Genomic DNA, 23,718 nt, shown 5'->3' on the forward strand with positions numbered 1-23,718 from the left:
CCCATGAAGGGCAAGGAGTAAAGCCACAGACTGTCAATTTGAAATTGGTTTTCTAAGATGGAGTTGCTTCTTGTAAATTAAAAAGGAAATTAGACTTATTTATAATTTTTTTTAGAAACTTGTATACATATAAATTGTTACACTCACAACTTACGAAAGAGAAACTTATATGTTTTTGAATAATAGATAATCTCATTATTATTGTAGCAACATATAATGGTTGTTCATAAACATATTCAATTATTGTCAGAAATTATCTATTATATATTGAATAAACCCACTTACATATTGATAAGAGATTATCTATTACCAAAGACACTTACATCAATTATCGTCTTGCGCCATAATCATCTGTAGCAACAAGCCACCAAACAAACTGACAGGTAATCCTCATTACAAATAAAATAACCCACTTATTTCAGTTATTTGAGCCTGAAAGCAAAAAGTCTAAGACCCTCAAAACCTAACTCCCTTATATGGTCATGTGCTTATTATCTCTCTTATTTCTTAACTATATGGCATACCCATTAATATTCCCAAGTATTTTTCAAGTTACACATATTAATCATGTTTTATGGGTCAATAATATTGTGGTTCAAACGAGCCACCGGAACACACACAAGATTATTGGCCCTTCGAGTGGTTAGTCCAGGCTCTTCATTCATATCAAGAACATTATTGTTGTTCATCTTGTTGCAATCTGAGCCACCGACTTTCCAATCAAAGCACTGAATCATTGCTGCTAGTAATCTAGGGACGATTTTCATAGTTAAGTTCACACCAGCACATATCCTTCTTCCAGACCCGAATGGAATAAGCTGATAGTGTTGCCCTTTAAAATCTATTAATGTACTTGTTTGGTCTCTCCCATCGAGATGTAAGAATCTTTCTGGCCAGAATTCCAGTGGGTTTTCCCAGTTCGTAGGATCCCTTCCAATCGCCCAAAGATTCACAAATAAGAATGCGTTTTCTGGAATGAAATATTTGCCGATCTTACACTGTTTTCCGCATATTTTCATGAGCAAAGGCAAGGGTGGGTGTAGCCTAAGTGTTTCTTTTATGACGGCTTGGAGGTACGGAAGATTTGGAACATCTGATTCTCTCACTAATTGTCCATCTCTAATAACTCGATCAATCTCTTTCCTTGCTTTCTCGAGCATCTTTGGGTGATTGATGATCTCGGCCAATGCCCATTCTAATAAAATGGCGATCGGCTCTATACCTGCAGAGAAGAAATCCTAAAAAAAAAAAGGAAATAAATAAATAAAAATAATATTACCCTTGGTCATTGTTAAAGAAAATACAGAGTGAAGAAAGTAGAAGATTCATATTTTTTCCAGATTCCTAAACTATCAACCTGTTGACAAATACTCCCCAATCAATTATGCATTCAAGAATCAAACCATATGATTTGTCAAATGCATAGCACACGCATGAACAAGATATAGGGTATGATTTGTCAAGGAAAAATATATAGGGTATAAATCAAGATGACAAGTCACAACCACCCTATATCTTTTCCCTTGTGACTTGTGAGGATCTTTTTGTATTTCAAGATAACATTTAAAATTTTCAATTGATTGGAACTATAATTGTGGTCAGAATTTAGACACACTAATGCCCACGAGTTCAATCTAGGGTTTTGTAATTTATTATTATTATTATTATTTTGGAAGTGTAGTGAGGTAAGGCCAATGTGGGTTGTTTGAGGAAAATACTTATGTAATTTATTATTATTATTATTATTTTGGAAGTGTAGTGAGGTAAGGCCAATGTGGGTTGTTTGAGGAAAATACTTAATTAAAAATATATGTATTAAGGAATTTTGCACGAGCCAATAAACTTTTCCATTTAAAGTAGATTGATTGTGTAAGATACATGTGTAAGTGTGTAACTGTGTGAATATATAAACAGACACGTACCTCATAAGGTGTGAGTCTCTACCATAGAAATATACAAAAATATGTAACACACAGAGAGGGTCCAATCACTAAAGGATTCCCTTTTTTAATCATTTTAAGAGATTAATTATGAGATTTATTTTTAGATCACATATCAGCATCTCGATCGTTTAGAGTTTGAGTTTCGATGAGTAGATAATTCATACAAATTTTTAACCAAATTGATAATCATTAAGATATTCATAATCGTGATTTACCATTGTAAATCTGAATGGTTCAGGTTGGACAGATTTATTTCATCTATTGAATTGATCTTGTTCACTACCTTAACGATTATTATTTTAGCTGAAAATTTGCATGAATGATCAACTCATGGATACCTAAAAATTAGACATGGGATCCCTTATAGAGGCATGTTTCTAGAGACAACCACTTTACTTTTAAAATTTGAAGATTTTTATGAAAAGCATATGACCTAACTCAACGATTCCAACCTTTGCTCCTTAAATTCCTGTGCAAAAATTATGTCTACAAAAAGTCTTAAATCCATAATTATTTGATCATTGAAAATATGTAAACAAATGTAGTTCGTTAGATAAAATTAGACCGAATATGGATGGTTAAATGTTTTCCAATATGGTTAATTTTTTGTAGGATTTATATGTGTATATAATTAGAGAATGAGTGGTTTAGATTATTAAACTACATGCTCAAAATATAAACATCCTCAAATTTCAATTTTAAGGATGTCCTCTATAGAATAAATAACGACCTTCTAGTTAGAAATCCTCTTTTTTGGCAATTTTTCAGATATCACTTGTGGGACCTACTTTATATATATATATATTTTATCACATATGGGCATATCAATTGATAAGTTTTTATATTTCTATGAGTAGATCACTTATACAAATTTTTAGCTAGATTAAAAATTATTAAGATATTGAACAACATCAAATAAATGGAAGAATCAAATATGTCCAACCTGAACCATTCATATTCATAATGGTAAATAATGATTATGAGTACCCTGACGATTTTTAATTTAGCTGAAAATTTTACAGAAGTAATCTACTCATGGAGACCTAAAAATCTGATGATCAAATTTTTACCAATGAAAATTTTTTAAGAACAGTACATAAGGTATAGGTCACTGAGAATTAAAGTTTTTATACTTTATAATACATCACAATGACACATGGGGTTCAATACCCGACACACTTTTGGTACCTGCTGTTAATAACATCGTTAGCCCTTATGTCATTATTTGTTTTTCAAAGGGTAATTTAGTATTTTCATACTCTCTCTCTCTCTCTCTCTCTCTCTCTCTCTCTCTCTCTCTCTCTCTCTCTCTCTCTCTCTCTCTCTCTCTCTCTCTCTCTCTCTCTCTCTCTCTCTCTCTCACACACACACACACACACAACTGGTCTCCTCCAATCTCGCCCAATCGGACGCTCAGGATGCTGCCAGCCACATCCATATCTCTTATCAAACTCCCTAACTAGGCGAGCTGAGCTAATTGAAAATGGAAGCTGAAGAAGACGACTTCAAAAACGCCAACAACGCCACCTCTTCGCCGCTGCGGAGGCTGAGGTCCATCTATGACAACTGCAGCCGGCCCAGCCTAGTCTACCTCTGCAAGTCTCTCTTGGCCTAGTCTATTGCAACCCAAACCCAGATCATAATCCTTCACCATCCTCACGAGGCGCAGCACAAGCCCTACGCCAGTCCTGACAAAACACCTGGCCAACTTCACCGCCATCATCAGTCGTCGCCTCAGGTCGGGCCTCTCGCCGCTCCACGACCAATCACCTTCCGCCATCTACCTCTTCCCACCATCAAAATCCGCATCGTCCGTCAGTTTATCCCATCTCCAGATCCCGAAACAGTCACTGGTGAGCATGCGAAGAAGATGGTGAGCACGAGGGAGGGGTTCCTGTCGAAATTCGCGAGGGTGAGTTTGGATGTGGATGAAGATTTTAGGGCGAGAGCATCTACCACCTTTCCATTTGATCCATTTTGGTGGGTGAAACAGTCAATGAATCAGTAATGTTGAAGGTGGTTGGCGGTTTAGAGGAGTTAGGTTTTGTGATAGTAGTGGTCATGGTAGCAATGGTGGAGAAGATAGGTTCTGGTATACTGGTGGTAACGGTGGTAATGGTGGCGACAATGGAGGAGATGACTGAAGGGTTGCACACGTAGAGAGGAGTTTTTAGGTGTTCATTGCAATAACAAACCAACTTTTGTTTTTCCATCAACCTTGAAGTGACTAATTTACCCTTAGAAATATGACAAAAAATATACAAACTAACGGAAAATTTGACGGTGTGTACTTATGTTGGGTCGGGTTTTGAAGCCTAGACATTGTTCTTCGGTTTTGTAAAGTATAAAAACTTTAATTCTCAGTGGTCCAAACCTCATGTACCGTTCTTAAAAATTTCCCTTTACTAATATGTGATCGTAAAGTGGGTTCACAATTCTTTAAAACGACTTAAACAAATGAATCCCTTAGTCATATATTTTGTATATAGCACGTTTCAGTTTGGCGTACATGCAACCAAACATGATTTTGAGCCTCATTTACATTTTGATGACTTGGTTAAGAAGGAGTGGGACACTTAGGTTGCACTTGCTAAATTTCTTGTTGGGGCTAGGTGTGTGTTGTTCTATCATATAGGTTGTTTTTTTTTTTTTTGTGGCAACAATGGATATTATTATTTCCAGCGGGGGTTGTACCAGACTAGTTCATGTGTTTGTGGGTTTCAACCCAGCACTTTGGATTTCCTTAATGGCTCAAGCTAACCCATTATGAGTCAAAGTACTCAGATCGAAACATGAATGCTGACTGACTTGCTCACTTGGGACATTCTCTTGATTTGAGTTTTCACCTTTTCGATCACCCACTTGATTTGAGTTTTCACTTTTTCGATCACCCACTTGAGCACATTAAGGAGAGACTTAGAGCAAGTTCACCGGTGCTCTCTTGACCGGCCTCTACCTAGGCAAGCTGAGGTGGTGACTAAAATGGAAGAAAATCTTGCTTCCACCGGTGGTCTCTTGATCAGCTTCAATATGAACTTTGGTGACCCAGGCCAAGAAAAAGGCAAAGATCCTGACCAATTTCTTGACCCATGCAGGCCGGTTGCCGGCTCGGCAAAACTCCATATCGTGGCTGACATTAGCAAGGCCGCGACAGAAACTAAACCAAGAGTGTCGGAGATGTCGCAGGTGCCAAAAGCCGCGACGAAGTCGAGGACAACCCAGAAACCAAATCATCAAAACTTGATCGATTTCAAAAACTAAGAATATTAGTATGCAGAGTGTGTTGAAAGGATTAACTTTCCTACTTCATGTAGTTAAATTTTCGCGAAAACCGCCAGAAAAACTTCAAGCTTCTTGAGCCTCATATTGTCATCGTCCATCACCGATTGGATAATCTACTGTGATGACCTGGATTTTCGTTATCTAATTTTAGTATTTAATAATGGACTAGTTATACGGATTATGGGTATTGTGCTTTATTCATATGTTGTTTGTGAAGTGGAATTATTTTTGGACGAATAATTATTCGAAAAGTGTGGATTTAGGGGGGGGGGGAATACGAAGTTTGACTTTTTATACGTTGAGATTCTTCAAAAACTTCCTTCACGAAAGTCATAGAGCGTGTTGATACGAGTTCATGAACATGCGGCACGCTTCAATCCCAGTTCATATGAGAAAGTTATTTGCGGTGACGTACAACAACGGACCATGCCCAAATCGACTCGCCCAGCCATCCTCTGTCGATCTCTAGCAGTAGTTTCACCGGTAGAGCACCCCAGACGGAGATCGAAAGCCGGAACAGTGGCGACAGAGCAACCCAGTCGCTTTTTCCATTTTCCGGTGACGTCTCGGCTGATCCTTCCCGATTCTGGAATCTCCTCCTCCTCTAGATCACCCCTATACCCGCCTTGAAGGACGATTTTGCGTGTGGTGTGAAACATCAAGGTTTGAAAATCAGCGGTGCACAACAAATCTGGAGCTTGATCAGATGGCAGAGATTGATCGATCTTGCAAGCTTGATCTAGGACTATCTAAACCGATCTTGGCTTAGCTCCAGGTATGAAAGTTGCTCCACTCTTCATTATGAACATTTCTGGATGGCTTGATTGTTGTGATTTTGAGTTTGGCCGGTGGCGGTGTGCCACCGCCTGTGATGGCGCTTTGGCGACTTTCCTGCCATGTAAATGACAGTTTTTGGTTTTATATATCATCTACTCGTCAATATGAGCGTTTTGATATATAATACGTAATTTTTGGAGATCGTATGAATATGTTGTGAATTTTACGGTTTCGGACAGTTCGATTATTCGATCCGTGAGGATTCGAGCATTCTATCGACTTGTGGTTTTGACATATTGATCGTCAATGTACTCTGGAGACTTTGGGTGGTCTTGGATGAGTTTCGCCTCGATTGGCTTTAGCCGCGTTACGTTCGGGTTGTAGTTCAATTTGGAAATTCGAACTTTAATTGCTTGCTTTGAAATTAGATGCTTTCGTACCACAAGTGGTATTAAGATGTGATTAGGTATGTGGAAAGTGTGTTGAGTGGATTGCGGCGATTAGTGCTTCTTTCAGTTTGTGTGTGAAGACGCAGTGGGATTCAGAGGTAAGTAATCTCACAATGTTCATTTACGAACAAAATTACCTTTATCGTTTTGGGAGTTATTTATTTAAGCGCAAACTATAGTTCACATTATTAGTAGGCATTCTTGAGTAAATGACTACGTGTGTGTATATATATATATATGTATATATATTTACATGAAATATATATGTATTGTTAGATTTTGTTGATTGATGAAAACAATATGCATGATTATGCTCATTTATTGTTTTGTGGTGTGGCTTTTCATAAAACAAATTATTGTGGAAATGTTGATTTCTATTGTTTTGAAAAGCATTGAGAATGGTGTAACATTTTGAGTCTTGTACGACTTCTTTAAATGTTTTACTCCGAGGGACCGAGAGGCCTGAGTATTTAATGTCACAAGTTGACTTTTGGCGATATATCGAGTAATCACGTCTTTGGCCAGACGAGTGGTTATGATTCAGTTAGAGCACTAGTCTGTCTGCCAGTATATCTCATGAGGTAATGGAACAAGGTTATTTCTAACTCATAAGTATGTGTTTTAAGGAATCAAGGAGTGAGTTGCTTTTTTTATTTACGATTTGAAAGGAATCAAAGTGTGAGTTGCTTTCTTTATTTCGTGTTGACAGAAATCAAGGTGTGAGTTGCTTTCTCTTATTTACGATTTGAAAGGAATCAAGGTGCTTTCTTTATTTCGTGCTGACAGAAATCAAGGTGTGAGTTGCTTTCTCTTATTTATGATTTGAAAGGAATCAAGGTGTAAGTTACTTTCTTTATTTTGTGTTGACATAAATCAAGGTGTGAGTTGCTTTCTTTTATTACGATTTGAAAGGAAATCAAAGCGTGAGTTGTTCTCATTTATTTCGGGTTTTAAGGAATCAAAGTGTGAGTTGGTTTCCGTATCATTTGGGTGAGTTTCTTCCTTGAGTTGCATTACCATGACTTTGGATATCGTGATTTGAAAATCCGCCTTTGTGCATCAAATATGATTTCAAACATTAATTTAAGGGTATTGTTTTGGACTATGATCATGATTTTGAATGCTGAATTGAGACATGAGTATATATATTCCGTTATGAGTAGACTTGTTGATGCATGCTATTGAAATATGTGGAATTGATAGTTGATGTTTTGAGATATGCTTATTAACTATCAAATTAAGAAGACTTAAGCATGTGTTTCTGTTGCTGGTTTTGAGTTTACTCATACAAGCTTGCAAAAGCATACCGAGCTTGTGTTTGCAACCCAGTAAGGTTAGGGTGAGCGTGGTTGAAGCCGTAGATTTTCTTGCTGTTGCAGTGGTAGGTTTATTACCTAATTGTGCTACGCACTTATTACTCTTTTGCTGTGTAATGAGTGTAGTGTGTGCAGTTACTTATTGAATTGATGTTTCAGTTTAATTTGTAAACTTTGCTTAATGTAATATGTGACTCCAAAGAACGAGTATGTATTTACATTGTGGGTTCGGGACATCGTTTGGTTGTCTTGTTTAAAGGAAAGATTTCACAACTAATTGGTATTGGTGTCCAAACCATCGCGCCCAGTGCTCTGTATTTGATGTAATTGTATTATTATTGTATTTGAAATTCGGGGCGTGACATTTACAGCCAGGAATACGTTGGCGCGGAGGAGAGGGATCGATCGTAGGTGGTCCGCCGCCGGGAGATGGTCGGACGGTGGTGCGTCAGTCGGATTCTCTTTTTGGGTTTTCGGGTTGCGCTCAGGGGTCAAAAGCCCAAAAGCTTCTAACGTGGTCGAACAAGTTTGACTCGATCTAATCTAATATATAGCCTCCAATAATTGAATTTGGACGCCTACAATGAAGTCTATGGGTATTTCAATGGTCCAGATCGCACAGCACAAATTTCACCTTTTTCCTTTAATAATTTCTAAAATCTCATAATTTTGAAAAATCATTATAAATAGCTCGGGTATCCAAAAAATTTTCCAAAAATTCTGATGAACTTGTTGTGTCCTTTACTTTATTATTCAACTCTAAAATCGCGGATTTCATTGTGAAAATTTCTAAAAATATTCTCGAGCATCTTTTATAATTATAGAGATCGTAAATAAATAATTTATCAAACGATCTCAACTAAGTTCGATGAATTCTGGGACTCACAAAGAGTATGTAAATGATCTATTAATATCAAATATATTTCAAGTTTACAATAAATAAATTAATAAAAAATTCAATGAACAGTAATTGATCTGTCAATAAACATAACGGGTGGAAACACATGTCCAGTGGCAGTGAACAGTGTCTTGACCCAGTGACCCTTATCTATTAACCCAATGGGTGAACTTACTCTTAAAGAAGAAAAAGACAACTTGTAAGATTACTTGTTGTTTAATTTTCTTGTTGACCTTAACCTCCTTTGTAATCAGAGAAAAAAAATTTAACCTCTACAATAAATCCCTCACAACTTGTGAGATTTAAACCTTAGAATTTGAAACCCATAAGATAGAGTTTTAAAATCTTAAGGAAGAATAAAATCACAAGCACTTCAAAATGTTATAAATAAAATAAAATAAAAAAAACAATTGCATCTTAAAATTAAAAAAACTAGGGGTGTGCACCCAGTTTCAGTCCAACTTATTTTGAAGAATTCACATCCAAGTCATTTATAGTTGGACTTTTCATTTTGAAATCTAATCCAATCTAATTAAGTGTTCTAATTGGTCCAATATGATCAATTATAATTGGATTGGATCGATTGAATTCAATATACCTCTATGATAAAAAATAAAAAAAATTTAACAAAATTATTAATGTTAAATATAAAATTCATACGTAAGAAAAAGAATATTCATAATGTAATTCTAAATTGGGTTAGGACTATGTTAGATCAAAGGTTTGATCTCTCTAAAGACAAAATAAAATTTAACTGGTTTAGTATTTTATGGGACGAGTGTTTTATAAGCAAAGTTTGTTACTCATTTTAAATATTTGATGATAGAACTAGCTAGGTTAGCTATCATCAATCAAAAGTTCACAAAAGAGCACCGAGAAAACAGGAGAGAAAGCTAGGGTTTGGAAAGACCAAAGGAGAGTCTGACGCTCGTCCGGCGGCGCCTCCTCGTCGACAGTGGCTTCCTGCCTCAGCGACGTATGGCAGGTGTTGCCGGACGGGAGATGGGGGTTTTATGTTCTCTTCATTGGTCGGGGCTTTGCATGCTTCTTCTCTACTCTCAGGAAGAGGCGCAGGCGTCGAAGGGGAATTCAGCGGCGGCGCAGGCTTGGAGCAAGGGGCCAAAGGCCAGATCATGGCGGCGGCATGCCACGGATCGTATGGCGATGGTCTCTGTTCGGAGGTTGGTCGCTCGGCGATGTTTGCAGAGGTGGGTTCGGGCTCCTAGGCAGATGGACATAGATGGGTGGAGCGATTTCGTTCCGAGGTGGAAGAGCACAGTGATTCCCTTCTTGTTTCTCGATGGTTTGGATTGGAGTGGATTTGTTTCTAGATCTGGATCCGGCCGACGATAGGCAGGTGTATCAGTGTGGCTTGCGGTTTTGATTGGGTATCTCTGGGGAGGTAAGCTCAAAGGGCAAGATTTGTGGAGGTGGTCTGCCGGCGGGGAAATTGGAGAGAGGGAAGTTGATTGTAATAGCTTTGGTCTGGTCTTGTTTAGAGTTTTACTTTTGGTTAGGCTTTTGGTTAGTCTTTTCTGGTAATTAGTATGTCCCTACTCTTTTGAGCTAGGGTTGGGTCAAATTGAGGTGCCATGGATTTGGTGTCATTCCTGGGGATGAGTTGGTTTAGTTTCGGTTTTATCTTATGGTCAATGTGCTGAGAAACGATCTTTGCACGTGGTCTGGTATCATTGGGACATTGTGTGGAAGAGGGCGTTGGTTTTTATGGCGGTTGTCTATGAGGTGGTATCGAGATTCTCGGGATTCTCTGTAGCCCTAGGGGTTGGGCGATATAGGTGGTTAGGGGTTGGGCCATTTCGGCTCAAGGAGGTCATTCTGGATGACGGACTCATAACTGGTTTAGGTTTTAGGGAGGAGAGTGGGGAGTTCTTGCATGTCCACCACCGGTCATTCCCATGTTATGTAATTTTGGTTATCAATAAAGGTTTCTTATTCTCAAAAAAAAAAAAATTAATATTTGATGAATGATTAAAAAACATTACTTTAATTATTTGTTAAATTACTTATACAAACAAATTTTTATCTGCAATAGTTGTTTCTCATAATTAAAATTGTTTATTTACTTCTCTTTTTTTTTTTGGTTACAATTGTTTATTTACCTTTACTGATGAATGATTAATTTTTTTAATAAATTTTACAGACTAATAATCATTGGTAATTAAAGGTTGTTCCATCAAAAAATTAAATCTGTATGATTACTTTTCTGGTTTTCCCGATAATTGTTTCACTGGCAAAATTTCTCCCTGATACTTTTACTTTTATTTATTTAGTTAGTAATCATTGCTTTTATGGATCCAACAACGGAGCAATTCATTTAGGGCTGGGAATTCCAAACCGAGATCCCGAAACCGATCCCGTCCGATCCGAGCTGAAACTGATTGGGTCGGTATGATGAGTCGTTTCGCCGGAATCCTGATCCGAACCGTACCGAAACTTCTGCAAACGGGTCGGCACCGGTATGGATGAAAAGCATACCGAATTGACAGAACCGAGCTGAAACCAGATCATGACGGCGGTTCCCGTGGCGGTTCTGTCTCGGATTGAGTTGCTGGGATTCATGGTGAGCCATAGGTATGGGTTGACGGAGACGGAGGGGAGGTGGTGTCCTACGCGTGGTCAGATCCAACTCCAGAAGCAAAGCGAAAAACAGCTCTTCATCTCCATCTGCAACTGTTGAAACCAATTGAAGCCGAACTGTACTAAATCGATCGGTTTCGGGACCAATCGGTATGCCTGTGAAAATTCCGGTATCGGTCTCGGTATAGGCTCATTCCCGAGCCGAGCCAAACCGATCCCACCCCTAAATTCATTTGTTTTTCTTACCAACTTGTTTCAAGTGTGGGCGGGGAAACGATTATTCTTACGTCAAAGCATTGGGTGAAACTTTATTCACTAGTTAAGAATAACGAATTATGGTGTTACATGAACATATCATAATCTTGATAATCACAATATGAAAATGAACTACAACAAATCAGTCAAATTGTAGATGGTTTATTGAATCATACGTATATATCAAATAGTAAAAACAAAATAGTTCATCACGAGTATGTTACTTGTTGTTTTATTTTTTTCTGAAATAAATGCATGAATAAACGATATATATATATATATATATATATATATGTGTGTGTGTGTGTGTGTGTGTGTGTGTGTATCATAATAATTTTAAAAGACAGATGGTTTATTGAATCATTCGATATGTATAATAAAAATAAAATAGTTCATCACGAGCATGTTACTTGTTGTTTTATTTTTTTCTGAAACAAATGCATGAATAAACGATTTATGCGTGTGTATCATAGTAATTTTAAAAGACAGATGAATCGGATTATGTACAAAATACGAAATAAGATAAGGGTCCACAAATCATAACTTAAGGTATAGTTGAGGTTTGGAGGGTATGATAAGAATAACTCAAAAGGATGGTGTCATATAAATAAAAACAAAAATAAAAAATTAAAAGAAGGGGATGAAAAAGAAATAGTAGTTACGTACCGCAAGTAGAGCCTTAATGTGAAGTCTTGAAAATCCAACCTCTGCAGCCTCACTACTCTCAGCGTCCAATAGATCAAGCAAAACATCAAGAAAATCCACCTCCCTTTGGCCAACTTGGCTTCCTCCTCCATCAATTTTCTTATGCTTCTTCCTCAATTCTTCACGCTCCACAATGAAAGCCTCCAAACGTTCATCAACCCTCCTTTGCAACCTTTCCATTTTGTTCCTATATCCATCTAAATTCAACTTCTTCCAAACCCAATTAAAATCACAGAAATTCATCTCTCCCGCAATCGCCGTTGCCTCGCTTACCATCAACCAGGCTTCCCTAGCCGGGACAGTCATGGCACTTTTCCCCGCAATCATCTGCCCGATTATACCGAAGCATAACCTCCGTATCTCCTCACTAAGATCCACAGCTTCATAACTCTGGGCTTTCTTGGCCAACAACCTAAGGAGCCTCATGCACTCTTGGTCGCGAATCGAGAGGAACTTGTCTGCGCTATGACTGTTAAAGAGCTCGGTCATGCTCAGCTTCCTCATGAATTTCCAGTACGCTCCAGCGGGTTTAAATATAAACGAAGAGTTGTAGGTCAGGGTTTGGATCGAGGTTAACTCTGGCCGGGACATGAAGGTGAGCTCGTGCGTCTTGAGAAACTCTTCTGCAAGTTCCGGTGAGGTTACAACAATGCATGGGACAGAGCCGAGGCGAAGAGAGAATAGGGGACCAAAGCGTAATGAGAGGTTGTGGAGGGAGCGGTGGATGAGAGGGCCGAGGAGGTGCAAGTGGCCGATGATGGGCAAGGCTAATGGGCTTGGAGGAAGGTGATCATGGTACAACATTCTCGAGATTATGGAGATGGCCAAAACAAGGAAGAGAATGAGGAGGACTAGCTCAAGTGCCATGGCTTAGCTATTTCGTGGTGCTGGTTGTAATAATTAAGCAGCCAATAACAGCCTTACATGGTTTAGTAGTTCTTGTTTCAATAATCAGCTATCTAAAGATTCATGCATGTTTGGTACCGAATTGATGGGGCATAAAAGGGTGTTGCTATCGCCGCCCTATCGATATCTTTTCACACCCTATATTTAATATTTTTGTCAAGAACTACTAATTTTATCTCTCTTTACAATTAGAGAACAATTTTTTTTTTAACCCCTCCCCTGCGACTCTTGATGGGCTCGTATACATAACCTCCTAAATGAGGAGCCATTATCTTACTATTCCACCAAACACACGCACCCATTAGAAAACAAAAAATAAAAAGAGAAAATGTTATAAATGATCTCCTTTGTTTGGGGCCATGATTACGTTTAACTCCCATGGTTTAAAAATATCTAATTTTGATCCTCGAATTTGATAAATTAACTAATTTTAGTCCCAGCATGTGACGCGCAAGTGAGGGCCTTACTAACGGTATTAGATGAAATATTATGGTTGGACCAAAATTAGTTGATTTATCAAACCCACGGACCAAAATTAAATATTTTTAAACCACATGAACAAATGTAGCTATGACCCCAAACCACGAAGACCATTTATAAAGTTTTTTCGAATAAAAAGTCAAATAATAAATAAATAGAAGAATTTCTAGAAAAGCAAAGAAAAACAGGAACGCTGTGTCATCTAGATGACCTCCTCCCTCTGCCCCCTTTCCTTATATTATTCTTTGTCTCACATTTTCCGCCTCCTCTTCCAAGTTAAAAAGATATATAGCAATCAAACTAAACGTTGAATCCATGTGCGTGGCCTGAAAGCTTAAGGGATGAGGTACAGATTAATGCATCAAACCAAAAAACAAAAAAAAATGCTGTGATAGGTATGCGACACAATATTGCTATTATTTGTCGAAAGCTGTGGCTGTTGCCACCCTATTATTTTCTTTGTTTACTCTACTTGCTCATTACACCCTACATTTTAATTTCAATTATTAAATTTACTTATCTAACTCATTTCCCTTTCCAGAAATATTCTTATATAACATATCCAAAATAAAGATTTTTTTTTTTGACGACAATCTCTCATTTAATTGATACCAATAAACAAACTAAAACATATTAAAGCTTCCTAATAAAATTATAATATGATTTACTTCCATTTTTTAATTTTTTTTTCTTTCAGTTTCAATGTGTATCTATTTTAATCCATGCTAAAAGATTAATCCATGCAAAAGAGAAGATATTGATTTTTTATTTTTTTTTGTACAAAGGTTGAAAAGATAATGAAGTTAACACTAATCATTTTGTGAATTGAATCACAAATTACGATGAGGAGGCAACAAAAAGATTACAAAAAAAAATTTTCAAATTTGGGTGGAAAATATAAAGATTAATGTTATCCAATGAAAAATTAAGTAGTTTTTGTATTTAATTAATTGGTTATATATTTAGTTTTCCTTACAGATTAATTAGTGTACTTTTTAGTCATTTTGCACTTGGTTAATATAGTCTTTCAATAATTCAAATGTTTGTAGGGTGAACTAAGAAAATGGTAGGGTGACAATAGCCGCACCCTTTTACCAATTAGATCTGGAAGCTCATCAATGGCTTCTTCCAATTGTACATGTTCTCTTAGTTTTTTCAGTCAATGAAGAGAGATAATAGAGGCTAGATAAAGAAGGGAGAAAGATGAGATATAGGTGAGGCCTGCCAAAAAATTGACAATAACGGTGCTGCATATTTGGAAGGTGGTTAGGTTAGGGTGGACGGATTCGTTTTCATTTATTTCTTGGTTTTTCATTTTTATTATGATTTTTATGTTCTCATTTTGTTAATTGTAAGAAGGGGCAAAGTTAGTAGTTTAGGACACATTTATGTAGGGCGTGAAAAGAAATTTATAGGGTGGCGATAGATCGAGTAATTTTAAATATGAATTAGTGGACATTAAAGAGAAAAATAAAGGTAATCTCATGTATTAACTGTACGATCCATATCCTCTTGTTTTCTATTCTCTCTCTTTGGGTTCCTTGACTTCTAATCTCATCCATTCATTGATGGACAAAAATTTTCCATGTTAACATTAATTAGACTCTTAATTACTTAAAAATGAACTTTCCAACATTAACGCTGTTACTTTCCTCCACTTCTCCCTCATCTCTTTCAATGTCCTTTGTTTATCTGCAGATTCAAATCTTACAATGACCATAGTAGCTCCCTCGGCAATGTCTCAAGAAAGAAGACTCAACCCAATATAGACCATCGATCCTTACCTTCTTCTTCTTTCAAGCCACTTAAGAGAGATTAACCCGCTGTAGGATTTGACCCAAAATCTCTGAAATTGAACACGGGCGGGGCGGGCGGGCGGGGGGGGGTAGATGATGTCTCAGTGATTGGTTCAGATTTCTTCATAAGAGGAGGTTAAAGTAGTAAAGACTTCATACCTAGGTGCTGGGTGAGGCTTAGTATACAGTGTGTCCCGGTTACTGTTAAGATCGGCATACTATTGCTTGGACTTATCTTGTATCTTACCGTACTGGTGACTGCGTTTGTCTTGGGTGTTGCTAGCCTTGTCATGGTATTTTTTCCTACCTACCTGTTATGGCTGCTGTGGAACCAGTGTCACCGAAGATGGTGGTGCCGCTGTTGTGATGGGGTTGTCACTGGATCCGATATCTGGTTCTCCAAATGTACCATATTCTACCAGGGTGTAGGCTGTGGAAACATCCTTTAGCTCATCATCGTCTTGTGGTGGGTGAGTATTGATTTGCAAGAGAAACTATCTTATTCGCAGTGCCTGGTGAAATACAATTTCTGCCATACCCTATAATACCTCAAAAATTTGTTATTAATTGATGATGATTTTCTGAAAATTATTGAGTTGGTCGCTAGTGCGATTTCGTGGTTCGAGGGTGGAGAGAAAGTGTTTCGGACGAATAATTACTCGAAACTTTTTATTTTCGAGAGGTCAAAAGGTTAACTTTTATTTGTTGGGTTTCTCTGATAACTTCCTTCATGAAAGTTGTTGAGTGCGTCGATACAAGTTCGTGGATATGTGGAACACGAAAATTAGAGTTCGTATGAGAAAATTATGGTCAACAGAAAAACCTTCTGTTGTTGAAAATTCCCTATAAATAGAAAAATCCGAAAATAAAATCAGAATAACAAGGTTTCCAAATTCGGAAACCCCAGGGTTTTGGGTTCTCTCCCAAAGTGCAGCTGACCCTACCCGGACCTGGTTGACAAACCCAGAGTTTCCGGAGCAGTCCGGCGTCCTCTAGTAGCGCCATCGACCCAAACTAGAGCATCTCGTCGTCGCCATCTTCCTTGTGGTGGTAGTCGTCGCGAAATCTTGCCGGAAACTGGAGATCAAAATGCCCGTCGTTTTGGCGATGGCGGACCCGGTCGGATTTTCCTATTCTGGTCAAGTTGTGATGCTCTCTGTCACGCCCCGATTTTTAACACAAATAAAAATCGATATATATATATATATATATAATCTCATAATTATACATGCGTGATTAACATTTTTGGAGTGTGGAAACTATAGTTGAAATGAGTACATGGCATTATCATCTATATATGGAGTGTAAGTAACATTTTTGGGTCTTGAGTGACTCTTTAAAATGATTTGGTCTTTGTACCAAAAGTTTGAGCACCGAGGATCATAGTTGTGATCGAGGACGAGAAATCGTTTGATGGTTTTATGAAACCTTTTGGGTCTAGTGTGACCGTTGCGAGTAAATTAGTGACATGTGCGGTGAAATAAAAGGAGTCTCAGAGTATTCTTCCTTTATCGTCTAAGAAGGACTTTGTTGTCCCAGAAGGACTATGATGCAGGCAACATGTATAGTGATTGTTGTTGTAAAGTGTGTCAGTGGTTGTGGAGTTAATTGTTTTCATCGTAATCTCCTGAACTAAATTATACGCAGGGATTTCGATCTTTCTGAATTGTTTGATTTTAATATAATCTCATGAACTAAATTATATGCAGGGATTACTTTACGTTTTTATTGCTTGATTTTGTTCGTAAATTCCTGAACTATATTATATGCAGGAGTTACGGATTTAGTTTTGATTATGAAATTCAAGTACAATGGTTGTTTGAGATTTTTAGATGAGTTGACATGTCTTTGAGGTGACAATTACATCTTCTACAAGAACAGGAAGAGGATTTAAGCGATTGTGTTGTGAGAATTCTATGTGATTTCACAATGCCACAGTGAGAATAGATATTTGTTTCCAAGAGAAAAGGGTTATGACTTTAAGTGTAAATACTCGGTTGACTTGGGGTTTGGTGGTTTGGGATCTTAAGTTGTGAAATCATAAGTTGGTCTAAATCACGAAGTGGGTTATTGCGTAAGACGTTGATGTAAAAATGTTGATGAGTATTTTATTTCTTATTTGATGTTAAGTTGAGGTATTTAAAGCATGTGCTTGCTGTTATGATTTTTGAGTTTACTCATACAAGGAAAAAGCTTACTGGGTTTGTTGTTGCAACTCGGTGCACTATTCAATGGTGTAGGAGTTTATCCTGCAGATTAGGTTGAACGCGGTTGAGGCAGAGAGCTTCCTTGTTGTTTCAATGGTAGGTTTAGTAACCTAATTTTGTTATGCATTTGTTCGTCTTCCCCTATGTAATGAGCGTAGTGCATGAGTTTACTTATTGAATTGTTATTTCAGTTTAATTTGTAAACTTGGTATAATGTAATATGTGACTCTAAAGAACTAGTCGGTATTGACATTGATGAGCTCGGTTTGTTTTGTTGCTTAGTTTAATTGAAAAATTCTCAGAGTGTTCTTTTGCTTGTTAAGTTATCGAGTTTCGGGGCGTGACATACCCCTATCTACTTTACGGCACCTGGTGGTCGCTGACTTCCACTGGGTGACAAAATTTCAAAGGCTCTCATTCTCTTACTGCTTTATTCTGAATAGTTGTGTAGTTGTGTGATACCCACTACTGCGTAATTTGAATCTATTGACAAACTTGTTTGCCGACTGTCTGAAGTTATCCACTGAATTGACTGGGAGATTAAGGAACTAACTTAGCACCTCGCGACAAAGTATTTCTTCAAATGCATGACAAGCTATAGCATCAGTGAAATGGGTTGCATTGAGTTGGAACCGGAATATCGCCAAGTGATCATATGGGTTGGTTGTACCACTATAGCGTTCCATCTTGAATGCTTTGGAGTCATGGGATCGCTTCTCAACCTGAACTCTTGCAGTGAAAGGGCCTGGTTTCTCCTCGAAACTCGCCGAGGCTGGTCGACATGCCACCCTGCTCTCTGCTAATTCAATCCTGGACTGAAGGTCGACGATAGTCTGATTCATCTAGGGTAGTAGTCTGGTGTTGAGATCAGGGTCCGCATTGGCACCGACACCATAACTAGTACTACCTATAAAAGTGGGCTCTGGTGGTAGTTGATGCATAAATGGGTCTGGATACAATGCTGTGTTCAAATAGACTATGTTGGGTGGCACCCCCATTGTCTTTAAGGTGGTAAGAGGGGGAATAGTGGTGTGGTGCCGCTCTGCGTTATGGTGGTGGCTGTAACATTCCATGTTCTTAGGAGTGTCGCTCCTAAGTTAGGGATGTGGAAGGTTGGAGTGTTCACTCTTGAGAGGATAGGTACCGAGGTGGAATAGAGTGCCCTGTCCAGCACAAGGTTGTTATCTAACCAGTACTGAAGTGAGGCCTAGAGCATGCAGTTCTCAACTTCGATCTCGGCAAGTCGGGTTTGGGCAGTGAGTGAGGTAGCATGCTCTCAAGCAGCCTGCTCTTTCAATTAGAGGGTATCACGCTTCGTCAGTTCAAACGCAACAGAAGGCTCACTGAGCGGGCGTCCCATAAGAATCACCGGTGTCCTACCTTGATACTTGTCTAAAGAGAAGAAGGAGGTCAGAGGGGGGACCAGGGGTGCCGGTCTCAAACCCTTTGATGCCTAAGTCAATATTGGGGAGATATTTGGACAAAGTAATGGTACCGAAGGGTAGAGCTGTGGACTTACCTTATTTGGATGTATGTGACTCCTTTTGTAATAAGGAATGGGAGTTTGGTTCCCCTGATACCCGATGTTGGACAATTGAAAGTTTTTCCTCTTGTGAGGGAGGAAGCGTCTGGTCATGCCATGTCGACCATAGGCTTTTCCTTTGGTGGTGGTTCTAGCGAGCCGTCCTAGAATCGTTGGTTGGCCGGCGATGTGTACTTTCCTGTGGCAATGCTTATCATATGTTAGGTATAAACGTGTAGTGTCTATTTGGAAAAGGCCGATGGACAGATTTTGTCATTTGGTTCTAAGTCCAGGGTTTAGGTGACTATGGGATCTAAGTTAGAAGTTCAAAATTTATGATCCTGGGAGTTTTAATTCTCTCACAAAGCATATATTTACCTTTCATTGTCTTGTTGCCGAGCTAGAGTTTTTAGTGTAGGGGTTAGGACATCAGGTAATGACTCTTTCTAGTGGAGTAACATCCAGCAATTATTCTTAGTCCCAAACTACCACACAACATTGTTAATTAAGTGAGTAAGTGGTGGTCTGAGCCAATAAGATAGCAACATTTCAGTCAAAGTGAACATAATGAGTAAAAACAAAAACAAAAAATTAAGTGCACCAATCAACAACAATTCTCTGCTATGTGGACAATGCCAATCACATTAGCTCGGACCACAAAATATCCAGTTGTATGCGATTATATAATAATTTCTCGCAACATCTTTCATGCCTTCTAATTTATATTTTTTTGGACGAATATGCTTTCTAAAACTTAGTAGCTCATAATTTGGTTAGTCTTTAGTATTTTACTTTTGATATATAATAAAAAAAAAAACAAAGAAAATATATCAACTCAAACGTAAGGATGAACATTCCCAATTTGGTTGAGCTCCAAAACCCTTTTCTGAAATAAAACAAATGAATGAAAAATCATTGGAGATATTCATAGTTTAAATGCCTATTGAGTTTTTTCATTTTGTGCGGTTTAATTAAACGACACTTGGCCAATATCATCAATTATAACTATACTAAAACGCAAACCAAATAGGACAAACGAAATGAATAGTTTCCTACCTATTCTGCCCTTGCCTCATGTCTCTATTACGGAATTGCCACGACACCTGGGCCTTTTCTATGGCACCGAGTCGCTCCAGTTATTTGCTTCGTGGCTGCGCGATGTTGGGATGCAGGGAGAGAGAGAGAGAGAACGAAGGAACTAGAGGAAGAAGAAGAGATTCAACAATATATAGACAGCGATGGTGATTGCTCAGGAAGGGTTTTTTTTTTTCTTTCTCTAATTGGGCATTGATTTGGGTTTGCGATTTCCGTTAGTACAGTAATTAGATGAACAGGTAATTGTCGCCTTCAATTCCTTTAAAATCTTCCATCAAATTTCGTTGTTGTTGTTGTTGTTGTTTTTTTTTTTTTTTTTGAAGTTTAAAACGTTGGAATCTATTTCTGAAATGGGCGTGAATTGAGGGCAGCTGTATCTAATATTGAACCCAGATGGAGTCAAAGCTTTCGACGAGGATTACCAAGAGTTTGAGTCTCTTCATGCTGTCAACATTAAGCAAGTCTACAGAACTGGGTTTCACTTTCGACCTCCCGGCCACTGGATTAACAGTACTCAATTTTGTTTGATCTCCTTACTGTCAACTAACCACTAATATTTGTTTAATTAAATCATGATGTTTTTCTCAATTCTCAGAAAGTAGTTTTTGCGTTTGGTCCATGCACTACGTTTTTCTTTGCAATTTCTTTATTCATGTTTAGCAAGCTGAAATAAAAAAATTAAAAAAAAGTACATATAAGAATATGAGAACTTTATAAGGGGAAAGAAATCATTTTACGAAATGGGATATGATCATAAACTCCCATTGTGCCTGCCTTTGAATCCTAAGAATGGGCAGAAATTCAGGAACAAAAATCGGTTTACTATTGTGCTGGTGAAATTGTTTACATGTGGTTTAATTGCTTCATGGTTGTTCTTTGTTTCCAGTGGGACTGAAGTATGTCTATTGATTTTCAAAAGCTTTGATGTTTTGCTAGGAGAGATTAGGCTCTTCTTTCACAAGGTTTCATGATTCTGCTTCTGAACATATAAACCACTGTTGCATATCATAATTATAGAATCATCTCAATGAAAATGCTTGATTCTGTGCCACCTTAAATAAGATTTAGAGGCTGAAGTAGATTATGATATTCATTGTCTATTCTTACAATTCTAGAAGATTTGTGAGGATCATGATATAACTGGATATGGCACATCTCTTATATTGTTGTTGGCTACGGAATCTTATTCTGTTAAGGTAGGATTACTGTTTTGTTATGATTATTTAGTTGAGATTTGATATGCAGGGATTTTTCTTACAACAACTTCACTTGGGAAAGCTCAACCTCACTTCCTACCGAATGTGATAGAGGGAGTGTGTGTGAGTATGATATATGCTATACATATCTTTCTCTTAAATCTTAGCCAATTACTTTGTAGAGTGTGATAAAGACTGCATTGCAGAAAAGCATGAAACTACATTCAAGAAAATTTGCTTCTCCATACCCTCCAGATATAAAAGTAAAAGTATGAATTAAATTATTATGTCTAGAATGTCATTCAGTACCCTTTGCACTCCTTGCTGTTTCTTCCACTTCTATTTTATTACTGGAATGGGCATATTGACATGTAGGTGAAGCTTACAACTTGAATTCATTTACCGAGTTCTTTTTTTCGAGATTTTGTTAGATATATGTAGACAAATTCTTTTTATTACAGATGAAAAGTATAAATTTTGCGGGGGAAGAGTCATAAAGCAAAACATATGAATGAGGTTTAACATAATATTATAGTGCCACCAAAAAACTCAAGGACTTTACTGCAACAAAAAATACAGTATATGGTATTCATCATTCATGAAATCGCTCAATGTATGTGAACTCTACATAAAGAAAAATTCTAACGGCAATTGACATACCACAGAAATAGCTTTTTATTAGATGTCTTTTTATAAACTGTACTAATTATTCCTCTATGCTAATCGGAACCTGCATGTATTTCTTTGACTTTTGTTTTAGATGAATTCCAGTTATGGTAATGTACAGCTTGGTCTCATACCCTTAGTTTATAATTCTGTAGTGGTATTCAAGCAATTCAAAGTAGTTCTGCTGTTTAATATGAAGTTGCAGAAATTGAAGAAAGCAATGCTCTAGCTCTTGCTCTTGCCATATTTCCACATTGTAGGCTCAAATGCTTGGGATCAAGAAAACTTTGCCAAATGTGAATTGTGGAATTTGATGATCATCGACTATTTTGCCTTGCAGGGACTGAACCACAATCTGGATCTATTTTGAGTGATATTGGTGGGAGTTCAGGATGTGAATGATGCACAGAACCTCAGGCACTGAACCACAATCTGGATTAAATTTGAATATGATTGGTGGAACTTCAGGTTGAGAATGATGAACAGTAACTCAAGGACTGAACCAAATCAGTTTTGGGAAATCCCTATGATTCCATTTTTGATTATATCAGATGTTTTTAACGTCTATTAAAATTGTGCTATCTATTACCCAAACCAGTGTCATTTCTTTATGGAATAATGGCCATCATGTTTCTCTATCTAAATATTTTAGCTTTTGATTAATTCGTGTACTGAGTTTAGCCTTCACATTTGTGCTTCTCGACAGTTCAGGCAAAAAACATACCCGCAGCATCGCGCGGGCTTCATACCTAGTATCACTTCTAAATTGGGTACAGAACTACAGATTTACTGCAACTTTTGGTAGAATGATCTCTGAACTAGTCTAACTACTAGCTAGCTAGTTGCCCAAGTTACCTAGCTCCTACTGAGAGAGTGCGATAAAAGTTGGCGGCCGGGTGTACTCTTGTGGCCTTAGTTCATGCACTAGCTAGCTCAAAAAATTCATTAGTTAATAAATTTTATTCTAATTATTCAACCTAACAAATAAATAATTAATCTCCGGTATGTTTCTTATTTGAGTTTTTCAGAAATATTAGAGAGAAGTTATAAAAATTTAAAATTAAAAACCACTCCATTCATTATTCATATTACATTTTTAAAATAAATAACAAAATGAGTGATTTTAGTTGGACCTCCAAATTTAATATTTGGATTTCTAACTTTTTTCAGTTATTAATAGACTTTGTCAAGTCTTATAAAAAGACAAATACGGATAAACATAGAAAAAAAAAAAACTATTCTTACACTACAGGAAAATTGACTTTTCACGACGCGAAATTTATGGCGTGCATCAAATGCATGCTGTGAATGAGTATCATTAACGACGGGTTTTAAATGCAGGCCATAAAATATGCACTTTTTTGAAAAAAAATTAAGACGTATTGCTATGTACGTCGTAAAATTCCTACTTTTTGATAAAAAGCTTTTGGGTGTGCAATTGCTATGCGCTAAAAAGGCTGAAAATTAAACTTCCCACCTTGTAGAAAACGAAAAAGTTGAAACTTTAATAGTCACACAAGCTCGACATCGAGCTCTCCGCCTTCATCTCCAAGCTCTCCTCGCTCTGCAAAACCCCCGAGTACCTACAGCTCTCCTCCCTTGGCACCGAACTCTACAGGGCCTCCGC

The 23,718-nt window shown here is 37.6% G+C and overlaps 1 protein-coding gene and 1 long non-coding RNA gene across 5 annotated transcripts; one reads left to right on the plus strand and one right to left on the minus strand.

The window, feature by feature from the left end:
• Nucleotides 1-463: 463 nt before the first annotated feature.
• On the minus strand, nt 464-13,096 carry LOC112163912 (licodione synthase-like). The gene is made up of 2 exons (XM_024300174.2): nt 12,185-13,096; nt 464-1,238 (listed from the first exon to the last, which is right to left on the minus strand). The coding sequence occupies exons 1-2, from the start codon at nt 13,088-13,090 to the stop codon at nt 573-575; spliced, it is 1,572 nt and encodes a 523-aa protein (XP_024155942.2). The 5' UTR covers nt 13,091-13,096; the 3' UTR covers nt 464-572.
• Nucleotides 13,097-20,252: 7,156 nt separating this feature from the next.
• Nucleotides 20,253-22,778, plus strand: LOC112168478. Of its 4 annotated transcripts, none has more exons than XR_005800910.1 (3): nt 20,253-20,468; nt 20,623-22,347; nt 22,432-22,778. It is a non-coding gene; the product is annotated as an uncharacterized LOC112168478 (long non-coding RNA). The 4 variants fall into 4 exon arrangements; XR_005800911.1 differs by having other exon boundaries at nt 20,257-20,468; nt 20,623-21,191; nt 21,475-22,778; XR_005800909.1 differs by having other exon boundaries at nt 20,256-20,468; nt 20,601-22,778.
• Nucleotides 22,779-23,718: the final 940 nt, after the last annotated feature.

Source organism: Rosa chinensis, chromosome 5, assembly GCF_002994745.2.
Source record: "Rosa chinensis cultivar Old Blush chromosome 5, RchiOBHm-V2, whole genome shotgun sequence".
In the NCBI taxonomy this organism is placed as follows: Eukaryota; Viridiplantae; Streptophyta; class Magnoliopsida; order Rosales; family Rosaceae; genus Rosa; species Rosa chinensis.